Source organism: Bacillus rossius, chromosome 1, assembly GCF_032445375.1.
Source record: "Bacillus rossius redtenbacheri isolate Brsri chromosome 1, Brsri_v3, whole genome shotgun sequence".
NCBI classification, from domain to species: Eukaryota; Metazoa; Arthropoda; class Insecta; order Phasmatodea; family Bacillidae; genus Bacillus; species Bacillus rossius.
The window spans coordinates 327,074,450-327,100,689 of NC_086330.1; the positions used below are offsets into that span (position 1 = coordinate 327,074,450).

At 34.3% G+C, this 26,240-nt stretch overlaps 1 protein-coding gene across 1 annotated transcript in view; it reads right to left on the reverse strand.

Moving 5' to 3' along the window:
- LOC134528008 (uncharacterized) overlaps window positions 1-14,474 on the reverse strand; it is a 366,719-nt gene extending 352,245 nt beyond the window's left edge. Inside the window, exon 1 of the mRNA XM_063361167.1 lies at window positions 14,295-14,474. Within this exon, the coding sequence (XP_063217237.1) occupies window positions 14,295-14,382 (88 nt within the window). The 5' untranslated portion in view covers window positions 14,383-14,474. The remainder of the gene's footprint in view (window positions 1-14,294) is intronic.
- Window positions 14,475-26,240: the final 11,766 nt, after the last annotated feature.

Genomic DNA, 26,240 nt, shown 5'->3' on the forward strand with positions numbered 1-26,240 from the left:
ATTATAATCAAACAGAAAAAAATCATGATATCAGTAATTTTCTGAAACATTTTACAGGTTGTTATATGGCGTTAAGAACTTTTGAGCTTGGTACGCCCAATGTGATGATATTATTTACCGTACAATGTGTCTTTTAAAGCATATTTTTTACATCTTTGAACATTCACCGTACCAAAAAAGTAGATTTATATAAGCCGTCACAATAATATTTTAACACGACAGTAGTACATTATTCATCTCTCGTTGGAATAGCTGAGCTCTGGCAATATTCCGAGCTGAGCTCTGGCAATATCCCGAGCTGGTTTGTATTGCCGAAGTAGTTTACGTGCGATCATGGTTATAAGATCTGATCACGAAGCCAACCGAAATTCACAGCTCCTTCTGTCTCTAGAAAGTTGAGAGCTATGAAAACATCCGTAACTATCTTCTGTATCGTCTCAAACAGCGCATCTTTAGGCGAACTGTTTATTTAGTAAAATAAAAATTAAAAAAAACTTAATTTCTTTGCGAATGAGTTTCGAGTAACAACAAAACTGTTTCTTTTAACAGCCATTCAAACACAGAAATGAATCGAGGTTAACATTTTCTTGGGACGAAAAAAAAATTGCGTTCAAGCAATATATAATTATAACTTTAAATTTTTGCCTGGCAATATCCAAAAATGTATTAACATCATATTTTTTTATATGTTGTTTCCCGAACCAAGTACAAAGTAAAAGTTTGCTTTTTTGATTAAAGCTTAACTTTAATTAACTTTTGGTCTTTTTCACAAAACGCAAGTAGAATACAAAGGTCTCAAATGGGGTTCTATTTATTTTCTCTTTCCGATTAAAATTTGAATTTCCGCTAAAAGGCCCTGTCTGCTGTAATTAGTTGTTTTCAGCGTAATAGTTTGACGAATAGGATCTAAAAATATTTGTAATTATCTTACAATGAAATCGATATCTGTATTGGAAATTTTTAGAATTTTTTTATAAAAAAAAAAGCTATTTCGGTATTTATAATACTTTGCTGCCAAATCTGTAATGTGTTTAGTAATCCAGCGTTGGGTTATTGTTATTACAAGTCAAAATAAACATAAAACTTTATCTTAGTATAAACATTATTCTCTTCCTTTACATATAAAGTGAATAGTTTTCAGAAATGTAAAAAATTCAACTACATAAAATTGACATGCTAATAAATAATTTATAAATCTGTGCAGTTTGTGAATGCCTGTCATTACGTTTTAAAATTCAGATGTAGTGAAATTATATTATATTTTATTTTACTGGAGCATCGTTGCGCACATACCGTAGTAAAGTTAAAACGTAAAAAAAAAGAATCCCTGAAATGGTTGGAAAAAAGAAAATGTAATATTTTCGATACTGCAAAGAGTATTGGTTGACTTTTGACATGGATTATTTTAAAATAAACAATATAGGGCGACTTCGAACCAACTGAACTAACATTGACCTCCAGTTATTTCCAGGAATTTCCATTGCCTGATCTAGCTGGTGTTTCGGAAAGCAGCCGAGACTAAACTCAAAAGGGTAGGGCGAGAGAACCGTATGTCTCCCAGAATGTTCTCGAGCAAATAAGACGTCGGAAATGGCTAGACACCAGACAACCGCCTTGTACCCATCCCCTCCCCCTTCCATCATCCAGCCGACTACGATGAGACAAGGCCTGAGTAATGGCCAATGGCCGATCTGAAAGGAAACGCTAAAGGGACACCACCCTTCTCGTTTCCAGTAGTTAAAGGGAATGGTTTCCTTAATTATTCTGCGTGGATGTTTAGTGAAATATGGTTCTCTAATTAAATGGAATCCGTAAAATGACTATGGTTTATAGCTAAAAATGGTTTTATCAATATCCTAAAATTATTATTTCATCGTTTTATAATCTATTAAAAAGCAAATTATATTTCAATTCTAATATTAACTGAGCTCTCAGCATGTATTAATGTTGTATACTAATTTGAGTAAAATATTCTTATACATCATCTATCGTAAAACTGTTTGATTGGAAATATTTAATTCGGATTTCTCTAAATATTTTGTTTTCCTAAAACTTGAAAAAGCTAATATCCTAGTTTAAGTGCTTACTTGTGAGAGTAATTTCAACAACACCTGTTATTACTAAGACAGGACAGGGCGGCCTAACAAAGTTTCAGAGCTCCGTGTGGTAACGCGCTATGTTCGTTTCCATTTATTTTAACGATTAATTTCGCTGCAAAAAACCTATTTAAAATTATTACAATTACCTTTGAAAGTTTAGTTTATTTTTGTTTTCTGTTTAAATATGCAGTTTTGGACAGTTATAGACGATATATTTGGTACATAGTAGTGTAAGTAGGGTTGGTACGTGTAAGGAGTCTTCATCTTAGATATTCCAACTACAAAATTCAGGGTCACTTGTTACAGTGGTGAAGATGTGTAGAGACATTTCATGGCGTTTCATAGCGTTTCATTGGCTAGCTAGTCTTGCCCACAATGAGAGTTGCTTTAAAAATTTATTTCATAAAATATCGCTTGCTTTTAATCCACTCATATTTTATGTAAGTATTTTAAAGACATCAGTATTTAAAATCTTTCATCGTACCAATTATTCGAATCCATACATGTAATCGGAGTAACTGCAAAATGAACTTTATTCTAATTTTCAGCATTATTATAACAAAGAGATAAAATGTTTTAAATATATACTTCACTCTAAAATTCATTCAAATAATTAAAAAAAACGTAGTTCATATTTATTTTATTGAATCAGTGTTCATAGTTCTAGTCCTCTCTTAAATTTTGTTAACTATTTTACAGAATATTGATACGAGGAACATTTGACTCTGTGTATTTTTTGATTCAGTGAAATAAATAAATAAGTTATTTTACAAAAAAAAAATTCAAATAAGTTCTTGAGTAAAGTGCTAGTGTTTTTTCGCCTACATATAACAAAATCTGAGGCTTGGTAGATACTTAGGACGAAAATGCAAAGTTACATTTTTGAGAGGTACCTCTTTGATTATTTACTTCTAGCTTTAATATCAGTCCACCACTTATTTATAAAGAAAATTTATGAGCGTTAGAGGTGAGATATAGACATGTTAGGGCTTGTATAAATTATTAAAATCATACAAATTTAATTTACAACATATAAATAAATGTCTACTGTTTTCGAGTTAGGCAATATGAGGTAGACAATTTAAAGAAACAAAATTTCTTAAATTTGCACCTAAATAATTTTAACCAAGTTTATGTCATCGTTTCCACTGAAACTTTCATTTTATGTGGTTACAGATATTCTTACAGTTATTGAATAATTTCACCTCCCATTATTTAAGGATATTTGATAGAATCACATCTTTATTTGAAATATAAAATACATACATGTATCAAATTTATTATACAACATATTAGTGTTGACTCTTAGTTTACTTAATATTACTTAAACAAATTCCCCAATTTTTTTTACCCCTCACCTCTTTTCCCACAGGGATGGCTATGTAAAAATTAAGAATTAAGTAAATATGGCAATATTTATTAACCATACAAAAACCAACTGAACCATTTTTCTCTTTTAACAGCAGTTTTACACTCCAAAAATAATTATAATAAAGATAATTAATTATAATAAAAGATAATTATAATAAAAATAATTATAATATAAGAGGGATATTTCGGAAAATGTTGAATAAGGGAAAGTAGGTTAAGGAATGTTTATTAAACTTAAATTAACTTTTACTTGACTAGAATATATTATTTTTTTAATCTTAAAACAATATGTTCAAAATTTTATCTTTTAAAAAGTAGAATTTCAGCAAGAAAAAGTTTGGTAGATGTGTCATGACTGTAAATAATACCACATAACTTACATACCACTTGAATATTATGTTTTAATCTTAAAACAATATTTTCAAAATTTCACCTTTTAAAAAGTAGAATTTCAGCATGTTGCAAGAAAGAATCGGTAGATGTGTAATGTCTGTAAATAATACCACATAACTTACATACCGCTTGAATAGTTTCAGCGATACGACTTTTCCAATAAAATAAATCAAATACCTTTTCACACACTTTATGTCGAATATAGAAAAATGGTAAAGTTTAAAACTAATATTAAATCAGAATTTTTACCTTAACTTTTCTCAGTGTTTCAACTTAATCTTAATTTCCTTTATTCTATGATTTACTACAACAAAAACCTAACGTACCATTAGTGTTTAGTATTGAAAAAGAGGCGAAAGAATCATATATAATTAATTATTTACGTTAATTATGCTAAGTTTGTTACATCCAGCTCTATTTGTTATGAGGATATTAATTTTTTATGATATAACATATCTTACCCGCTTTACCCAACCTTAAAAGACGAAATCTGGAAAAACTGAAAAAAAAAAAAAAAAAAAATACAATTCGTAACTCTATGTGCTTAACTCTTAATTTATACCCCTCAGATCAAGTAAATTCATAAATATGCAATTTTTTCTTTACTCCTAACGTTACCTTTTTACACCCCTTATGGGATAAATTTCAAATATTAAAATAATAATTTAAAATTTATCATTTTTAATATTTAAATTTTATAAAACTTAATAAGTTTTGGAGATAAAAATTTTTTAAATAAATAAAAACCTACCCCGTTATCACACCATTAAAATACGAAATTTTATAAACGCTAAAAATAAGCAATACGTAACTTAGATACAGGTTTTTTTAATTAAATTTTAGTTAAATTATTTTGGTTTTAAAAACACACCTACCCCCTTTACCAACCTTAGAGTTTTATTAAACCCAAATGGTAGAGCAGTGGTACATAGTTTATGTATGTATGTTATTAGTACCCAATTTTTTATTGTGCTTCATTAAATTCGAAGTTTAAGTCATAAATCGCAAAAGTATATTCACCCCTTTTTCACACCTTGAAATTTCGCCAAATGGTAAAATTGTAGTTGGTAGTTTTCATATGTTTATTACTGGTAGACAAAATATTTTACTGTGATTAATCATTTAATTCGGCGATATGATTATTAATCAAAATATACTTACCAATTTTTTTTTATTTATTACTGGTCGAATTTTGCAAAGTATTAAAATTGTGGTTAGTAGATGTATGTTTATTATTGGTACACAATATCACTTACTACTCTTTATTAAATTTGGAGATATAAATATTAATCTTAAAAAATACTTCCTCCTTTTTCACACATTAAGGTGAGAATTTTCCAAAATATATTTATTGTGGTTAGTAGTTTTCGTAGTTTTATTATTGTACCCAAAATCATTTATTACGCTTGATTAAGTCATGAGATATAAATAATAATCTAAAAACATACATTTTTCACACCTTAAAGGTTAAATTTTGCAAAATGTAAAATCTGTGGTTGGTAGTTTTTGTGTGTTTAGTATTGGAATCAATATAATTTATTACATTTAATCAGATAAAATTATTAATCTTTAAAATATACTTACCCCCTTTTCACGCCTTCGGGGTTGAATTTCGGAAATTAAAAAAAAATTTGAATGTAATTTTTGTAAGGTCATTATTGGTACTCAAATTCATGCAATACATTTAATTTAATACGGAGTTATAATTGTTAATCTTTAATGCATATTTGCCCCCTTATTTATCTCTTAGGGGTTGAATTTAAAAAATACAAAAACTTATGTTTGAAGTTTTTGTAGGGTTAATTTTGGTACACAAAATCATTCATTGCGCTTAATTATTTTCGGAGATATAATTAATATGATATAAATAACAGACTTGCACTTTTATCACTCCTTTTATTTTGAATTTCGCCAAATATAGACATGGTTATAGTAAGTTTTTGTAGGTTTATTTTTAATAATAAAAATCAATAATTACGCTTAAATAAATTCAGGGATAGAATTTTTGATTTTTAAAATATACTTACCCCTTTTTCACACCCTTAGGAGTGGAATTTTGTATTTAGACATAGCCTAGTTTCTTAGTTATTCAAAGATCTTTTCATTAAATAATTTCATCAAAATGCGTCCAATAGTATTTATTGATGCTCGAACAAACAGACAAACATACAAACATTTTAAAAACTATATTTTTGAGTTCTCATTAATGTTAATAGCCGTTTGAAATAGTTTTTTCATCATTTCATTCAATGTACACCCATTTAACTCGAATAGTTGTATTATTAGTATAGAATTAAATTTTGAGATAATGATTCTACTCTAATTTACATTAATATTTAATTCTTAAAACGCATTAAATAATTTATGCCAATAAAAAGTTTATGAATTAAATCATTGAAGGACATTTTGATATATTCTTACTAAAATCTAAAAGTAAAACTCTCTGTTGTAGTAATTTAAATATTAAAAACCAATTTTAAATAATATTGACGAAATGTGCACACGATCTTATAAAATTGAAAGTGCTTATCGAGTTATGTTTACATTATGAACAATGGTAAAAAATATGTATTTTAAGAAGTTATAAAAGCCAAAATATAAAAAAACCAAACAAGTAAAACAAATTCTTCAATGGAAAATGTACATGACACACATAAGTAAATGTGGTTTCTAAAAGGCTTTTCAATTACAAAATATTTACCAAAACCTGCAATGAAAATAATTTGTAAATCCACGTCTTGTTATAAGTGGCCCGACATAGGCCTAGAGTGTCCTTACCTGTTAAAAAAGTGGTTACCCAATCACGTGCCACCAGCCGTAAGATGTGATCTTGCTTTCGACCAATGAGCACTCTAAAATGTCTTCATTGAATACAGGCAAGATTAGTCTTGCCTGGAGTAATAAATCCGCGAAATAATTGTGGCTATATTTAAAAGTTTAATGTAATTATAAACATAAGTATTGTTGATCAGTTGGAAAATATTTGGCATTAAAAAAATGACCGTTTAATTGTTTAAAATTATTGAAAATTATGATGTTATAAGGCGCGTAAGGTGCCCATTGAAAAAGTATGAATATAACAAACACACTATTAAAGCTTGTTTAGAGTATTTAACTGTATATCAAAAATGTTACTTTATCATTACACTTCCATTTTCCATTTTATACACATCTCTATGGAGTAGGCTAATATATATGTGCTTAATGATTAGCGTGTCTCCAAGGTATATATATCTCTTTGGCGTTACAGAGTCAGTGAGTCAGTGATGAGCGTAACTATTTATAGAATTAAAGTGGGGAAAGTTATTGATTTTTGCAGAATGGAGGTTTTGAAAACGGTATTTTAAATTTTACCTAATATAGGTTTAAAAAACTGTTTTTAACATTAATAATAATACTATAATATAGATTTAATAAAAATAACTTGAACTATTACAGTAATTCAATGCAATTAAAGGCTACTGTTGTGAAAGGAACGCGCAATAGCTCATTTTAATTAGTAAGGCTTCAAAAGCGTAGTTGCTTTGAAATACTTCCCGAAAATGGTGTTCTGAACGCAAGATGGATGGTAAAAAATATCGAGCTTTTATCGCACGAGAGAATCGACTAAAGCATGTGAAGAGCGCGACATTAAGAGGCGCAGTGAATATAAGAGGCAAATTGAATGTAACGGCAGAGGCTTAGTTAAATCAAATGTCGGCCAGGCATAGCCACTGTAAAAGGGACAGCCTGGTGAGAATAAATGGAAGCATGGGGTAGGAAGAGTCGATTTTGGGTATTGTGTTTGAACACTCCGCCAGTTTGTATCAATCGTACGAAATATTCTGGCGTGCGTGTGTTCGCATATTTCCAAAATCGGTTCCGTTTCGAGCAAGCAAAAAAATTTAGGTAGATTTTGCAGTCATTGACATGGTGTGACTCATGGAAAATTGCTACATAGTTTTTAGTTTATTTTTACATACACCTAAAACCATCGTCAACTTATATATATATAAATGTATATATCTTATGATGGACTCAATATATTCCTTAATTTTGGACTTATATTTTTTTTGGAGTAATAGATAAAATAAAAAAAAAATGGAAAATTTTAGCTGAGTTTGTTTATGTGTCAAATCAAAACACGCTGTTTGAAATGGAGAAGTTTTTTTTTTTAAAAAAAGAGAAATAACTATAACTCCATTACTAGGTAAAAATATTACATTCGTTTGAAGCTATTATACCACCTAAGAGTATCCTACAAAACTATTCATCGTAATTTTTCTTATAACACCAAGGGGTGGAAAAAAATTAGGTTTGAAAGACAAGATCCTTTTAGTACCTTCTTTAAATGATTATTGCAACAAGAAATATAGATTAAAATAGTTATAATCAACATATGCCATCGCTAGTTCACGCTGTATGTCATTAAGAAAATTATAAGAATAGAATAAGAAATATGAATACAAGAACACACAGAAAGCAAGCCAAAACAAGCCGATATGAAATGTTAAATGTAAAGACAGCACTGAGAATTCCGCATGTGTTCGTCTGTTGTGTCATTGTTTTGTCAGAACGCCTGTTTAATTTCATCGCTGGGTTCGCATATGCGTGCCATGCTTTATTAATGTGGACAGTTAATACTGGAAAGCTATTCAAATGAACGGTTTCCAAATAACTTTAACTATTGGAGATGTTGGGACAACATAAAGCATCAATTCCCGGGGAACGAATCCGAACCTAGTATTACTGCCAACGCCAATTTTGTGGTGATACAGTTGTTTTTATTGGTAATGTAAAAAAATTGGTTGTCTGTAAAGTGGGTTTACGGACGATACTTTAACGTGACAAAATCATAACAAAACATTGATGAAATGATTGCATACTTTTATGAATAAAATTGAATTATCACTATTTTGTATGGATACAAAGAAGGAGTGAAATGAAATCTACAATTTAATAGATAAATTTACTTTTATTTGCACTCATTAATTCAAATTTGTTTATTACTTTAACGAAAAGATTATTTTAACTATAACTTATTTAACTTCTTCCAATCTGTGTTATTCTATTAAGGGTAGGACGATGATAAGAAAAGTAGGAAACGAATGAGAGTGTTTCAAGTTTAATGTGCCTCGAAAAAGTCAAATCTATAGTTGTTACAATCAAGTGGAAGAGAGATAGATGCGGCGCAAGCGTAAAATGAGCGTAACGGAACACAGCGTATCGGGACAATGTGCGTAACGGGACACTTTTTCGAGTGTGAAGACGGTGTTCATCGATTTATAAGACGTTTTCACGTCAAAATTGACAAATATCTGTTATTTTAAATTAATATTTCTTTTTAATTTACAAAAAGAAAAAATTACGGTGTGAATTGTGCGAATGTCTAATGAAATATTCTTGGCTGCACGAGACACGGAGGCTTGCCAAGATTGTGTCACGTGCGTCCGGCTGCATCCTTGTCCACATTTAGCGCGGGCAAGCCACGTGATCACCTCCTGACGTCAGACGCATTTCAAAAGGTCTCCAAACAGACGAGTCCTTCACACTTGTGTTCAATGATCACGAATATTTTTTGGACTCTCTGGGTAGCAAAGTGGACTTGAAGCGCACAAGCACCTGCTTCGCATTGATGACGGAAACAAAAGTGCTCTTGGCACAACCTTGGTGACCCTGTTGTAAATAAGAAGAAGAGGTCATCCAACATCGTGCAACTCACCAGAAGTATGTGATCTTGTTCAAAAATCTGGACTATACGCAGGCAAGTTGAGTCTAGCCAGAAGGTAAAACACTCCACGAAATTACTGTGGCTCAAACTATATGCAAATTCAAATTTACGTGGACGTGGCTTAATATATATATATATTTTTTTTTCATATTGTTCTGCGTACTGAAGGACCAAAGCATAAAGCCCTTTATTTTTTTTTTAGATCGGTGCCTACTTGAAAATATGAAGCATTAATTCCTTTTTTCTGTTTTTTTGCTAGGATGTAATAACTCTAATGATTTTACAGTCTTAGTTATAAGGTGTACTACAGTTTGCCACATTGGTCAAAATAATAAAGGCAAGAACACTTAAGGTTAAGATTTGCGATGATTTCTGAAGATAAAAAAATATCATTGACGTGAAGTCTTAAATTAAATAATAATTCATATTAAAAAAATAATAAAATGGAGTTGCCTGTAACGTCACAACATGAACAGTAATAAACATTTACAGGTTCTCATAACATATTTGACGTAATAAGAACATATAAAATGGAAATACACTTGAAAAATTTATTTAACATCGACTCTCATATCCGGAGTGGTTTTTTTTTTTTTAAGAATACGCTAGTTTGTATGTTTTAACACACTAAGCTTCCTGTTGTAACTTGATGAACTTCATTGAAGTTTAAAAATAATTACAATTTAATAACAAAGAAGATTATCTCCAATTGCTGATTCAGTTGTCACACAGGCAAAAAAAATTATACTTGGAATCTATCACCTCGAGAGTGTTTTCAGTGCACATTGAAAGCAGCTGGGATGAATCACACTTGGTAAATAAGGGAGATTAATAATTCTCGGTGGTCCATAAACTAAAGCGGTGGCGCGGGCAAAAAGCGATTCCTACGCCGCGAGTCGCAAAGTTGCGCCGCTGAATATGCAGATCGCTCAGACAACTTAGCCGTTGGATCCTTGTGATAGGCGACCGCCTCGCGTGCACTTGCCTGCGGGGGGGGGGGGGGGGGAGGGAGGGGGGTTAGAACGCGGCGAAGGAGGGAGATGTTTTGCCGCGCTGAGGCGGAGAACTCGAGTACGACACGTGTTCCCGATCCATGTCCCCGCGCCGCGGTGGAAGCTTCCGTTTCAGCCTCGATTAGTTTGTCTGTACGCTGAAATTATTATTTAAGTGGAACAGAAATATTCATGTGAAATTACAGATATTTGTAAAATTTTGTTACATTTGCGTGAAACTCAACTGCATCGCATAAAAATAAAAATTAGTGCTCACAGAAATACTGGGTTCATATTCCTGCCCCGAGCATTTATGATTTGTGTTGTCCCAGTACCTTCAATAGTTAAAGTTATTGGATTACATATATATTTTTAAAAGGATTGGAAAACATATGCTTGAGTGAAACAACAATTAAAATATAAAATCATGCACCAATTTTTGGTAGAAATACCTACTTAGTTTTATCTTGGGAAAAGTATTTCATATCTGCAAAAATTACCATAGCCGTGTGTTGTAAAACGTTACAATATATTTCATGTAGTGTTACAAACTAATAATTGGTAACTTTTTTCAAAGGAATATCTTTTTAAAAATACAAACATTTTTGAAGTGAAACTTCTTGGGCGCGATAGGAGTAAAATTTCAAGGCCGAATTTCAATGCAAAGTTGTTGTGAAACATTGTTTTTTTTCCCTAACCTAACTAATCACCTACTAAGTGTGTTTGGGAGGGGTATGGGTAGGGAAGACTCTAAGTGCGTCTCAGGCCGAAGCCTATACGCTCTAGGCATGCAGGTTATGAACCATGCAGGAGAGTGAGCATGCATCATGTGCTAGGAGGGGATTGGCCAGCCATGGCAAAGTTGTTGAAACGATTTCTGACACTAAAAGATTGCGGACGGTGCAGAGAACTCGTTGAACCCCGTTCCCTTTGGCGGGCTCCACGTGGTGGTGTGCGGCTCAGGTTCAACCCTGCCATGCTGCAGGGATAGGCGGGTCGCGGTGGTAGGGTCCCGCCTGCGCCTAACGCCATCCGACTTGCTGGCATCTAGTAAGGAAGTCTTTTGGCAGAGGGCAACACAGCGGGATTGGAGCTTTATTGTTGTGCACCGCGCCACGAGCCATATTTGCAAGAAAATTGTCTTTTTTTCAATTATATATTATTTTAATTACTTGTATAAACCAGTATTTTTAAACAATGTTAAATGAGTATTGTTTTAGCTGTGTAACTAAATTTATTTGCTTGTATAACGCTTTTAACGCTTTAGTTTGACGGGGTAGTTATTTGCCACGGATTATAATTAGACTAACTAAATCACACACCGTATTATAATTATGAGCCTACGAGCGTCTAAATATGTTAAGTCCAATTAAGAATATATGGTAGTTTAAAGAAACTCCAAACAAATCCCGTGCGTAAAATATTAATTGTTTTTATTATGTTATAGTTATTGGTAATCAATAATTATTATTAATTATTGATAATTATTGATATTCTGAGTAGTTATTTTGAAGTGAGTAATAATTTTGTTATCTCATGTTTATTTTGAAAATTATCTTCTTTAACTCTTTCTATGTCTCTGCCATTTTACCCATTACGATATACTTACGAGTCTAAGTTTGAATTGCCAAAGTAGTTTCACTTCTATCACGTGTACTGAGTTACACACGCTCTTTTATTATGTACTGTTAGAACTGATGAATACTTCTAATTTTTAAACCGTTCCCTGGATAGCTTTACAGTATTATCTGCGCATATAATAGTGGCACAAAAAAGGTCCAATTTTTGAATATTCGATTTGCTTTGTCATGGTTTAAAAAAACATTTTTGAATAAAATATAAATTGAAATATAATATAAAGCACCAATTTTGTAAGAAATTTTCATTATTATCTCGAAAACGTATTTTCATATATGTAAAAATAACCATAGCCATCTATTTTAAAAAGTTACAATATCGTTCTTGTAATATTTCAAACTATTTCTTGTCAACTGGTTTCCAAAGAAATATTTTGTAAAAGCTCAGAAATTTGTATTTTCTGTACAGATTATTTATCATTGGTTTCTTTCCTGATTTTACTCTACTCACTTTCAGTCATTTTTAATGTTATCTGTGGTTCGTTGGCTTTTAACCATCCAATCGCGAACAAGCAGAATAAGCACAGAATATATGTCGTTCTGAATTACTTTCAAAACATTCCGTATGGATGAGGAATAATCCCGTAACTGGATGCTGAGTTAAACAATTTTCAATGAATTAGTTCAAAGTGCAGTGAAACTGTGCCCTTAGTCTACGTTGCTAGCTACGAAACTAATCAGTAAAATCCTCGTGCGTGCTAACATTAGCACCCACGTGGGATCACTAGACCAACAGATGATTGGTATCCCACACGGCCTTTGAAACAGGTTCTCACAGATATTTAAGAAGTATTGGCAAGAAATATTCATTGGTTCAAGTCATACCATTTCAAAGACCAAAATTTATGATACAGACATAAGTTAATATTACGTGTCTCATTTTCAGTTGAAATAAGTGTTACTTACATACGGTTTTCCAACACACGGGTCATTATAATTTTAATCCTATCAAAACATGTTTCTAAGACCACAGTTACTGAACATATACATAAAATACAATCCTGGGAGTGTAAATGATTCTCTAAGCTCTTCAGTAGCTAATGTGTTTTTTATTTTATTTTAACATGTGTGTAACAAGAGCCTTCATTCCATAAACGAGGTAAAGGTTCTTCATAATTACTAGTTTTTAAGGAAATTCCAGAATCCAACTCATTTTAAGAGGCCAAAAAAGCAATATGCTATAGAGGATAATCCAAGACGAGTTATCCCCACTCACAGGGTTATTCCTTACATCATTTGGAGCCAAATATGGCTTATACATATCGGTCATATCCCCCAAATTTACAGAGTAGTACGAAAAGAAAATAACATGTGCAGTAATTACCCAGTCAGTGATAATTAAATATAGTGATGTATAATAAGACAGTATTGCCAACCATGTAACAAGCTCACAAAAGGTTTATTTTTAATGTTTTCGTCTACTTCCACCCACCACGTAGTCGCATGTATTTATGAACGGCACGTGCTGCTATACGTTACTGTAAACGGCTGTCTTTGATTAATGTGGTGGTGATACAAGCAAGTAGCTCCTCGCGTGTTAGTGCAGTCCTTTGGTCAGGAATTTCCTCCATCCATACCCATTTACAATTTGTTGAAATATCCCAACATTGCCGGGATATACGAGCCACGTTTATGTGACATTCTTAGCTCCAAATGACGTCCGGAACAAGCTCTGTGAGTGATGGTAACTACTCGTGGGACACCCAGCAGAAAGACTTATCAAGACAGCAGTGGATCAAGGACTTCTAATGACAAATAGCTCAGCTACAAAATGCGTGTTGTGTTTAACGTGCTGGATTTGATGGCAACTACTCCCTGGTGTGTGATGTATAGCCACAGGGGATTGGAGGTGTCGTAGGAGATGTCTTAGGATGAGCTAGAGCGAGAGGCTGGGGGCAACCCATCTCAGCAGACCTGTGGTTGGCCGAGAGGAATCCACATCACAAGACGCTTAAACAAGTCTACCACATCACTGGGACCCCACAGACCGTGATCTGGGCAACGTGCATCCAACCCACACCAGCTGTCCAGGCCAGTACCGGAGCACTTCTATGGACAGCGGTAAATGTGTCAAAAGGGGGATGTGACTCACCGACTGCCGTGAAGACTCCCCAGACGCGCGTCAAGGGCACCAGGTACTCCCAGAAGCACTCGCACCTCGTGTACTGGTACTTGGACATGGTTCCCGCTCGAGTGTCACAGACGCACTGAACGCACGCTCTCCTTCTCGCAGCTCGCCACGGCCACGCCCGCACTCCAACGCGGCAGGCCGCCGACTGGCGGGAGCCCGGGCTGGCGGCGCGCACGTGACTGCGCCCCTTGCCGCCCCGCCGCGCCCGACCGGAGCGCCCCTGGCGGTCGAGACGGCAACCGGCAGGCTGCGCCGCGCCCTTAAGGCTCGGCTCCGCTCGCAAGTTTCGGTCTCTGAATTCCCACACCAGTATTGTTTATCCCACACAATGTCCACGAATGTTCCACTACATCTTTATAACTTCAGCATTAGATAAATTAAAAAAAGGCCTTTTTATAATATGCCTTTAATATATTATACTTCAGGTAGCTCATGTGTATATTATATGCTAATTTTTTTGTTATTTTCATATTTGTACTGATATGTTAATTCAGTTTTTATATAAATGAATTTGTGACAATTTTTGGTATGTGTAGGCTATAACGTTTACCAGGTTTACTTTGCATGTACCTAGTTAGTAAATATGTATGTGGTTAAGTGTAAGACAAGGCGTTAAGCCTTAACTTCGCCACTTAAAATAAGGCAATAAATAAATAAGCATTGTTTTGTAGTTTATAATTTTTTTTTCGCTGTTTACTGTATGTATGCTACCTTTTATATTTGCGACATGTCAAACAAATATTCATAATGAAATTGTTTTTCCCGGCTTACTAATTGAGTCGGAACGAAACATTATAAGTTAATTTTCCGATATTTCCATAGCTAAGCTTTTTTTTGTAATTTTTCAGCATATAAATTTAAGATTAGGAAAGAAAACTTGAGATTTAAACATGTCAGGGGAATTTGGCGTAGTTCTGAGTTTCACCCGCCCCATCAAAGTCTGTTGCATTTTCCTGTATTGTTTTTCTTTTGTATATAAATTTTAATGATGTTTTACAATATTTATAAGCTGCAAAGTACTTTCATTTTTTCTCAGGATACATTCTACGCGTTATGTTTTACCTTTTTTTAGAAACACGAAAAATATTAATATAAATTATGTTATAATAGTGTCGTGGTCACCCACAGCTGAGTAATGTGACTGTAAATTAAATACTCCTGCAGTTTCATTTCAGTAATACATTTCTTAATTAATGTTTGACCTTTTCATGAAATAAAGAAAATTGTATGTCACAGCCTAACGTGCGAATGGGATCACAACCACTTTGCAGAACATGCGGGCGAAATCGGTAACTTTGCATTGGGCTGAGTTTGTGAAAGTAAACAATTAGACTATAATGTACTATAAAACTATACAGAGGCAATGTAAATTTGTTTGTTTGCAAGAATGAAACTCGAAAAACTATGTAACTGTTTTAAAAAATTATATCACTCTTATAAATATAAAAACGAGGTAGTTTTTTTTTCTTTTTAGATTCATTGGGCAACAAAGAAGACTTTAAGCACAAAAACATCTTTTTCAAGTTGAAGATTTGACTATAGTTCTATTTACACGCCCTTAAAGACCCTGGGTCAGGAATAAACAAGTAGAAAATTAAGCTAGACTATACGCATAACCCGGCAAAATATGGGAGGGACCGTGCTATAGACTTTTGAGCACTATAATAAGGGTTGAGTTTCTAAATGAAAGTTTAGTCTTCACAGTCGGACTCCAGGAAATAGTTATATCTCACTCTTTTGCTTTAATTCAAGCGTAATCTTTACAGTGGCAAAGTTTAGGGCCGTTGAGCGAAGATAATGGCTCCGGGAGCAAACGACAGTTTCAGACCCGCTCCTAATTACTTAACGTACAACCTTAAAAATACCCTTAATTTAAAAAGAATCTAAAAACTGTAAATGTTACCATGTCCCTATGTGTAAACGGGAGGCAAGCATCGCATGTGTTGTAACGTGAATGAATTCTACTCGTAATAGCAATAACACAGCATAGTGTCGTGTACATTGTCAACATTTGACAGTTCCTGAAGGTGGTACCAGGTACCCATTCTCAGTTGTCACTTGCGAAGAATAATATTACGTTGGTTTACGAAAAATGGCCACCAAAATTAAGTAGTTTTCAAAAAATCTTGGCAGGACAACAGTGGAAACATGTTACGTAGACAATCGGTTCTACTCTAGATAACTGAAAAATTTGAGATAATTTACATAACACAGATAAATTTTTTTATTACGACATTTCAGTTTTTCACTGTTTGACATGAAAAAAAATTCACGAATGCAAAAAAAAAAAAAACCTGTACAACTAAACGAACAGATATATATATCTAACGATTTTCGTAATAACTGTTTGTCTGTTTATATTAATCGGTGTGTTTGTATGTTGTCTTTCTGCATTTACTGTTCTTGATGAAACTGTCTCGTCGTTGTTATCCTACTATGTTCGTCTGTGCTCTTATTTTTTTATGACTTAATTCCTTCCAGGGAATTATTGTATGCTGCCTGTTTTAGTCTGTGCTGTCGTCGTCGTGTTGTCCAAAATACCTGTTTTAGTTTCATCATTAAGTCCATATATTTTCCGTGTGGTCCAAGGTTTCTTATTTTTGCATTCTTGATTTTTTTTTTCCATGGAAAACAGTGCAAAACTGCATTGGCGTATGTAAGAGAATTGTACTATATCAAAATCCCCTAATGCATGAATTATTTAAAGAACAGAAAATAATGAATAATAATGCTTGTCAAATATTCCGTATCCCATTGCCAAATCTCAAGTAAAGTGAAGGAACTTAAGTTTATATTATTGAAGTGAAACTTCTAATGCGACTTCCAACAAGGTTGCGTTTAACGTTTAACGCTACCATGGAGGGGGTATGAAAGCACTGTTGCGTTAAACGTTCAACGCTCCTGGGGAGGGGGAATAGAAAGAGACAGAGCGAGAGTGAATGCGAGGCACTCGAACGCATGCGCGTAGTATACCTGTTATAGGCCAGCGCGAGCGTTAGCAACGAGTAGCGTCCAATATTCCAAGCACATGCGCTTGGTATTCTTGCTATGCAGCGAAGTAAACAGTGTGAGCGTCGAGAAATTAGCTGAAATACTTACTTGTTGTTCTATTTTATTGTTCTATTTTAATTTATAATATTCATTATTTCATTTACTTTTTCATTTACTTTCATTATTTCATTTATTTTTTTAGTTTGATTGATACAATATGATTTCACTAAAAATCAATTTATACCCCTTCCTATTTTCATTTTCACATTACGAAGTTTCACTTCTCCCGCGCGGAGGGACTCCACGCACTATTTTTTTAAATTGACATGTGGGTGAATCCATACCCTTTGGTTGAAAATCTTTCTACAGCCTATCACGGTTATTGCGATGGACCCATATATCTGTTGTGATCTATGAGTTTTATAACTTACTGTTCCCCATCACGCTGAAATATTGCAAACCGGTGAAGTTTAACTGTTTGAAATGCCCATAACAGATAACAAAATAGAGCAACTCATCAGAATTTTTTTTTTTAAATTTTGTTTATTTTACAGTAGTTTACGCAGAAAAACATTTAAGTTGTACTACCTCATTCTCTACTGCTAGAACCCAGAAATTTTTGTCGTTTTTTTTAATGTATATCAACTGTTGAGGTCTGTTTAGATTAACGATAGTTATATACGAGGGCTGTCTTTTAAACCTCCGATTTCTATATAAAAACAAATTTACATAACATAATAATTTTATCACCAAAAGTACAGCATGTTCTTAAATATTTTTCTAAATAATCGCCAAAACGATCGTTGCATTTGTCATATCGTGACACAAGCTTCTCGATGCCTTCTCCGAAGAAGTTAGCCGCCAGTGAATAGAGATAACAGGGCCAGCGCCTGGATCTCCCTCTCTCTCACGACACCGCTGTAAGGCGGGTGGACTAATAGTGCGGCGCATTCTGCCCCACTATTCTCAAATCTTACGATCATTCTTGACATGGGAGCCAGTGCGCCGTGCGATTGGTCCAACTGGACATTGCGGGAAAAAAACTGACTGTACCTGACCACCGATTACGAGCCTGGCTACTGAATAGACTATGCCTAGCTAACAACTGGTTGCGTCTTGCCACCTACCGGCCGTGCGTTCCTAGCTACTGAATATATGTACGTGTCTGGCTACCTACTGGGCGTACCTTGCCAACAACGTGTCGTGTTAACCTGACCAACCGACTGATGTGTTTTTTCCAACATACGACGTTCCTAGGCAACCAAATGGTTGTATCTGGGCACCGAATGGACGTGTCTGGCCGGTGATTGTACGTGCCTGGTTAATCGTCTGTCATGTATATCTGCTCGGAAAACACATGTCATGGCTTGTAAAGGACTCACTTCGCCTTCTAAGAATTCTGTAGAAATCGTGAAACATTAGTACTTTATTTTTTGTTCTTGTGGTACAGATATATGCAATTAATTTTTGTTTGTTTTTTATTCGTTTATTTCTTGAAGCTTGTCACCTTTAATGGTATTTAAATTAAATTTCATTTTTCGTATTTGATTAAGGATACAACCGAAGACGGATATAAATCGAATCAGACACTGAATTAAAAAGTAATATTTTGTATATTTTTTAATTTTTTTATTTATTTCCGATTTCCTATCATATTAATCAGATAATTTAATGATGGCGGCCAAGACGTCTGACAAGATGACGGATCTCACGGTAATTAATGAATGCTGAACTATTGTGGTCAAAATTTAAACTTATTTGTCGGTAGCACACTCTAGCAGACGAAAACAATATGTCGGATCCAAGATGGTGGCCTCCAGCAGGCGAAAACAAGTTGGTTGTCATTAGGTCATACTGTTTTGCATTATATATATTTTGGTATTAGTAGTGGGAGGTCAGTCTGTCGGGTGGCTTCCGTCGGGGAACGATCCTTCACCTTTTTTATTTTGCCTCACCGGGTTCGAACCGAGCACTTAATGTCATAAGTGCGTTTTTAAAATAAAATTGTATTAAGTTAATTATTTTTTGAATGTTTACATTATTTCAGGTAAAATCGGTTAATAATTACGTATTTCCCAAATGGAGGCCTTAACGAAAATTGGTACGTTCCAGAATTCAAGATGGCAGTTTTAACGAAAAGTACAACGATGACGTCATACACACAAAAGATGGTGACCGTAACGAAAAGAGCAACCGTGACGGCCAAAAACAAGATGGCGGAATTTTTAATTAATAAATTGTTAATTTAATTTGGTTATGAATTAAAATTTTTTCCTGATATTCTAGCATAAAAATTACTGATTAGAAAGGTTTGTCGATTGGTAATTGAAGCCAGTTTTAGGAATTTCTTTCTTTCAACTGCAATTTTTTTAGGCATTCCGAATTTTTTACTTTGATTTTTGACAAAAAAAGGGGGTATAATTTCACATAAAAAACGTTTACTTTTATCTCGAAATACGAAAATTTCTATGATTTTTAAAATGTCCGCCGTGTCGTCAGAGCGGTCGGTCATTGACCCCACCTCACACCTGAACCTGAAACCTGTGTCCGGACTGGCCAATACATAATACTTGTATGCCTTAATAATAAATAGGGCATAGAAAGTTTCAATACTTGATGAACTTGTTATAGTTAATATCTTAAATGCTACGACATATTCGGTCATCCACGTGGAATAATAATAATTTACTTCTATCGGTACGAGTAAAGAGGTCAAATGTAACAAAACTTATGAATTATTATTTATAGTCTAACATTTCTGTCAAAATTATTCACCTTAAATTTACGAAGAACGCTGATAACAAATTATTCAGGGAGCACCTTAAATTTATTGCTATCTTCGAAAACAATGGGTACAAAGTTTACTTACTGAGAATATGAATAAACAATAATAACCTCTGTATATAAGCAAATCATTAAAAAAAAAACATGTTAATACTCACGCATATATATTTATTTCTTCCACGTGTCCGTTTACCATGTTCGTTGCGGAAAAAATAATCTTAAAGTTGAAATAGAGCGTAGTTTATATGAAAATACAGTTATCTGTTATCACGACGCTCTCTTCATTAATCTGAAGAGAATTATTCGTTGAAAACCCTGTAAATTAACTGTAATTTTTAACAATGTATGGTCATGATAATTTAACAGATAAATTTACTCTAGGTTAGACACAACTAGCCCATTTATAGTAAAGCCTTTTTAGTTCGATTTTATTATCTTCACTTGTAAACAGAGGGGAGGTCATTTGCCCCCGATGTTTCGAAATTCAGGAAAATTGAAGTACGTTGATTTTGTAATTGATTTCGTGGTGCACTTCGAAGAGTATTGTGAATTCGAACGTCGGTGTATCAATCCTCCCCCCCCAGCACCCTCCCACCAAGCGGGGGAACGGGTCCTGGCCCTTTTCAACGAAATTTTCAAGGGTTAAGCTTCAAGTCTTAACATGTGCTTTCGTTCACCGGACCACACAAAACTGTTTTCGGTGACTGTGTTGTATTTACCGTTGCTATACCATGTGCTTGTCAAACATGTCTAACATGTGCTATGTTAGGTATACTGTGAGCGTGGAAGAGAATCGTGTGCCGAACCTCAACGAAACTCTCATCCTTTTGTTGTAGAACCGATGACAATACAATAATATCATAATTTTTAGCTGTAAAGAGTGACCATTATTTTTTGTGTAATTTTTCCGAAGTTGAATGTCTCCTTCATTTACTGTAAGGGTGGGGGGGGGGGGAGTATAATATGTCAATGCCACAAAATTTCGATAGTTTCCAAAATCAATTCTCTTTCTATTTGTAGTGTTTCCAAGTCATTCGGGAACCTGAATCTCCTCACCTTACTGGGTAGGGGAGGCCATTTTCCCCCGATTCTTTTAAAGCAGGGAAAATTTAAGTACTTTTATTTTGTCGTGCTTCCGAGACCTTCGGGCACCATCGAACTCCCTCGGGTGGTGGGGGTCCATTGCCCCCGAAATTTTCAGAATTTGTAAAATTATTTGGCGGGTTACACTTCTTGTTTACAACTGGGCCAGTATTGCCAAGGGCGTGTCAAAGGTCCAACCATCAACATGATGAAGCTGTGAAAAAAAAAGTGGCTGTGTATATATCGTCAACTTTTTGAATAAATATATTATTTAAAATGAAAATTTTAAGTGGGAAAGAGTGAGTCCATAAAGTAGCTTAGAAAATTCATTTACTAAAAAGAAAAATGACCAAATAAGGTGGAAGATTAAAAAAAAGGATTAAAGAGATATATTAAAAAAGTGCATACCTAATTAAATTGGAAAGGAAAGGAAAATTATGAGATCAGTATGGGGTCACACAAGATATTTCGTATGGTTTGTATGTAGTAGCGGGGAACATGTGGAAACTCAGCATTTATGGAGGGAAGAGAGAAATAATGGTCGGTTGGTGTTAGTGGTGGTGACACGTGCATAACCGCTGTTAGATTAATGATGGTACAAGCCTCGGGGCGTGATTACAGATTCCCAAATAAAAACAAAACTCTATAGAGGCATTAATCAATAAACACTTTTATTCCATTCTCGTATTTGCATTCACAGATTGTTCACGGAAATTTATGTATACCGGTTTTCAGATTTATTACCATTTGAATCTAAAGTAAAATAATTACACAAATAAATATTACTAATACTAAATTAATTTTAAATAATATATTTCCTAATTTAATTTCCGCTAATTAATTGTCTCTTTATGAATCGTTCACATTTATATGTTAATTAAAATGTAATAAATGAAAGTATAAAAAACTGAGGCGTGAAAGCCTAAATGCCAAGCAGTGAGTATAGTTAAAATGTATTATTCATTTAAGACCTAAACTACGTTTCAACTTATAATTAGAAACCGGAAAATTTCGCGGGTTCAATGACCTTTAGGATAGCCTCCACAATTCTCTGCGTACTCCAGCAAATGCTAATGTTCATTGGCTGCTAACTTGAGAGTCGTATCGACTGGGTAGCCTGTGATTCATACTTCCATGATTAAGGGTCTCTAATTGGCCCACAATTGTTTTGTCATTTTGTGTTCTATAACATTCCGCCTTTTTTAATCCATAATTTCGAATTATGAGGACACCTTTGAAATATTCGTTACGGTTGCTGTCATGAAAAAAATATATACTTAACTTTCAAGCTATAAATTCTGTAAACATTTTAAAATTTATAAAAATTTAAATACAATTTTAATAAAATTTTAATGAAAAATCATTTACGTCGTGGAGTTCTTGGTTCGAATCCGGTGAGAGCAAAGAAAAAAATGTCGACGGGGTCCTACCTCCATGGAGGCAACCGGCAGACTAACCTCCCACCACTAATGCCAAGAGATTTTTTACTTTAGCCTTGATGACGTCATGGCATCCCCATTTTATCCGCCATCTTCTTTTCATCTGCTGGACATCGCAATCTCGTTTTCGTCTGCTAGAGTTTTCTGCCGTCATATTAGTTTAATTTTTTACCCGCTATAGTGCTATGGTATTTATTACCAAGACATCTGCCACCTTTTTGGTCATCTTTGGCCACCATCTTTGAAATTTTGTAACTATTTAGTTATAATTTCGGAAAATATAAAAAAAAAATCAAACATTAATTTCCTGACTGGTTAGATATCTTCCTGTCCTTTGTTAGATACTGGGTAGATTCAAAATAAAATTTAGACTTAAAAAATTATTAATTTATATTTTATTTAATTAAATATGACGTCAGTTTACCAATTAAGTGACAGTTTAAAGAAATAACGTACAATTTAACAAACAAGAACAAATTATTGTATAAAATCTATCTATACACTTTCTCTCTCTCTCTCTCTCTATCTCTCTCTCTCTCCCCCCCCCCCCCCCAACTCTTATAAATGGGACAAAGCTCTGTATTGTAATTTTAAATGTTATATCTTTTGCATCTGAGGTTTCCAAGGACCATCCTTGTAAAAGTACAAAAATATTTTACAGTTTAGCACCGGAAGCTTGACTAATCGGAGACTTTGATAATCCTCTGAAAATAAAACGATGGAAACAACGGCTTGAAATAAATTATCCTGGCCATGGTTATGAAAATTACGTTCACCGGAATGGTGATGATTTTAATGACTATGAGGCTGGCCTTAAGTAAGAATACACTAGAGATTTAAAAAATATATAATTGTAAACAGGTGAGAAGGATGACACCAGCGGAAGGGGCTGATTACACATCAGTTGTAGATCCTATCATATTGATCGTCCGGTTCAGACACCAAAGTGTTTCGCAAAATGTTGAAAATTTATCCATCACCAAAGAAACATGGACTATATCTCTTGAACTAAGAGGTATGGACTACATACAATAATGATTTGTATAACCTGCATGCACCTGCTGAAGCTAACCATTTGGAGCCATTGAAACCAGCTGAAGATATTAAAGCTATTTCGAGCCGTTGGGGCCATTCAGGCCAGTTTGAGCCAAATGTTATTGGAGCCAGATGGAGTCAAATGTAATTGGGGCCAGTTGGAGCCAAATAAAATTATAACTACTTGGAATAATTGGAGCAGTTGGAACCAAAGGCGGTTGGATTATTTGATGTAGTTAGAGCCAAATGTAGCCATTAATAGCTAGTTTTGGAGTAGTTGGAGAAAAATTTGACTATGATTTGTGAATATTCTTTACTTAAAATTCGTACAAAATAATCTACAGCAGTAAAAAAATGTGAGCTAGTCTTTTAGTACCCACCAGTGATGTTTAAAAAAATGTACACCCATACTCCGATCTTAACTTTTATAATAAACTAGCTGCATTACCCGGCGTTGCCCGGGCTGAACACAGGGTGAAGGGGACCTTTTTCTAAATTAGATTTAGTTAGTAATTGTCTTCTTTATTTGAATTTCAAGTGTGCAAAATAATTTATATCACTTTCAGATCTCGACAGACGTTCTGCCAGTGTATAGTTTTTACCTGTATATATCTAAAAATTGGTGGTCTGTATGTAATCTAGACTCTATAAAGCACTATAGAAAAAAGCCGAAACATAAGAGATTACTAACATTGAAAAGAATCAATTATCTTGCTAATTCTTGGCATGCATTGCAATGCCTCATTCAGTTTTGTTTTGTAATATGTTTGAAGTAGTTCCACATATACAAAGCATCTATCCATCTCTCTATACATATTTATCTCTATCTACATCTATATACATCTATGTATCTCTCTATCTCTATTTATCTCTTTATATCTACATATATACTTCCCACTATCTCTATATCTTCTATATATAGGTAAGTCTCTATATAGCTCTATACATCTATAGGTATATCTCTTTATCTAACCCATTTAATTCTCTATACCTCGCTCTATCTCAACTTATCTCTCTGTATCTCTCTATCTCAATCTTTATATATATCACTCTAGCTCTGTCTATCTTTTATATTTAAATAAATTGTATCATGCGTGCGCACTTATACAACAAAATCAGACGAAGTACTGCTATATAATATAAAATAAACACATTTTTTGAAACTATTCGTGCTCCAACTATTGCAAAATAGTTATACCGTCTCAGAAACCTTCACGGGCATGCGCATAACAACACACCAAAATTTCATCGCAATCGGATGAATGGTATAGGAACGCATACGGCACAAACGAACGAAAATTAAAGACATGACAAACGCATAAAACGATGGTGCGTTTAAAATTCAAGGCAAATCTATCTATTGACGAAGTTAAGAACAAACTGTTATTAGTGCCTTTATTTTTCTAGCCGCTACGAGCTCCACTAAGCTGGCCTGCCTCACCAAGGAGAAAAATATGAATTTTCCAGACCTTACTATGTGTATGATCGTGTGGCAGACATAGAGAAATGTCACTCACTCACTATTTGTATGTCATTTGACCTATTTTCTGTTATAAAATGTAATTATCACATTTCACTCCCTAAGGGATGGAATTTCATATTAATATGTGGTCTATGTGTTAATCCAGGTTATGAGCTTGCTGTAGGCCAAATTTCATCCATATCCGTTCCGCCGTTCTGGCGTGGTTGAGTAACAAACATCCATCCATCCATCCATCCATCCATCCATCCATCCATCCATCCATCCATCCAAACTTTCACATTTATAATATTAGTGGGATATCGAAACTTAATGATTATTGCCAAAAATTCATGTGTTTGTAAATGTGTGTGAACATTTTATATATTTGGCTCAAAAGTTTTGTTTGGAAAAAGTCTATTTGAAAAAAAAAGGGGGGGGGGGAATGCTAAAAACGTATTGAACTAGCTAATATCACCTGTAGGTGCGAAAAACGGTACGCGAACGAACTGCTGTAGCGCGCCACAAGGAGCAAATGGAGTACGCAAAGTCTCAAGTAGATGATCGTGTGCTTGGATTCCGGACACAACCAGCACAGCAGACCGGCGCTTCGACCAGGCGCAGCACGGCGATCAAACGGAACTGCTGCCAACACTGCGGAAGTACTTGGCAACGTTTGAGACGCGTGTCTTGCACCGTCGCTGTGTCTGTGGACCGGCCGGTCGGAGAACGTTAAGCCTAAGATGTACATCAAGTTCCGTCCCTGCCCGAACACACCCGAATATTCACCTTCGGCCAACCTCGGGTTTATTTCTATATATTAATATTTCTCTGTTTATTTTAATGTAGCTATACTAACCTAACTAACCGTCCATAGTGTTTTAAAGTGTTTTAATGTAGCTAACCTAACCGACCACTTCTAATATTTGAATTCATTTTTCCTGCGCAAAAATAAAATAAATCCCGAGGTTGGCCGAAGGTGAGTATTCGGGCGTGTTCGAGCAGGGACAGAGCTTGATGTACATCTTAGGCTTCTCACGTTAAGTTGGCAGCACGGAAGCATCGGGAGACTACAGGCGGGGAGCAGGGCTGGATAAGTGCTTCAAGGAGATGCGC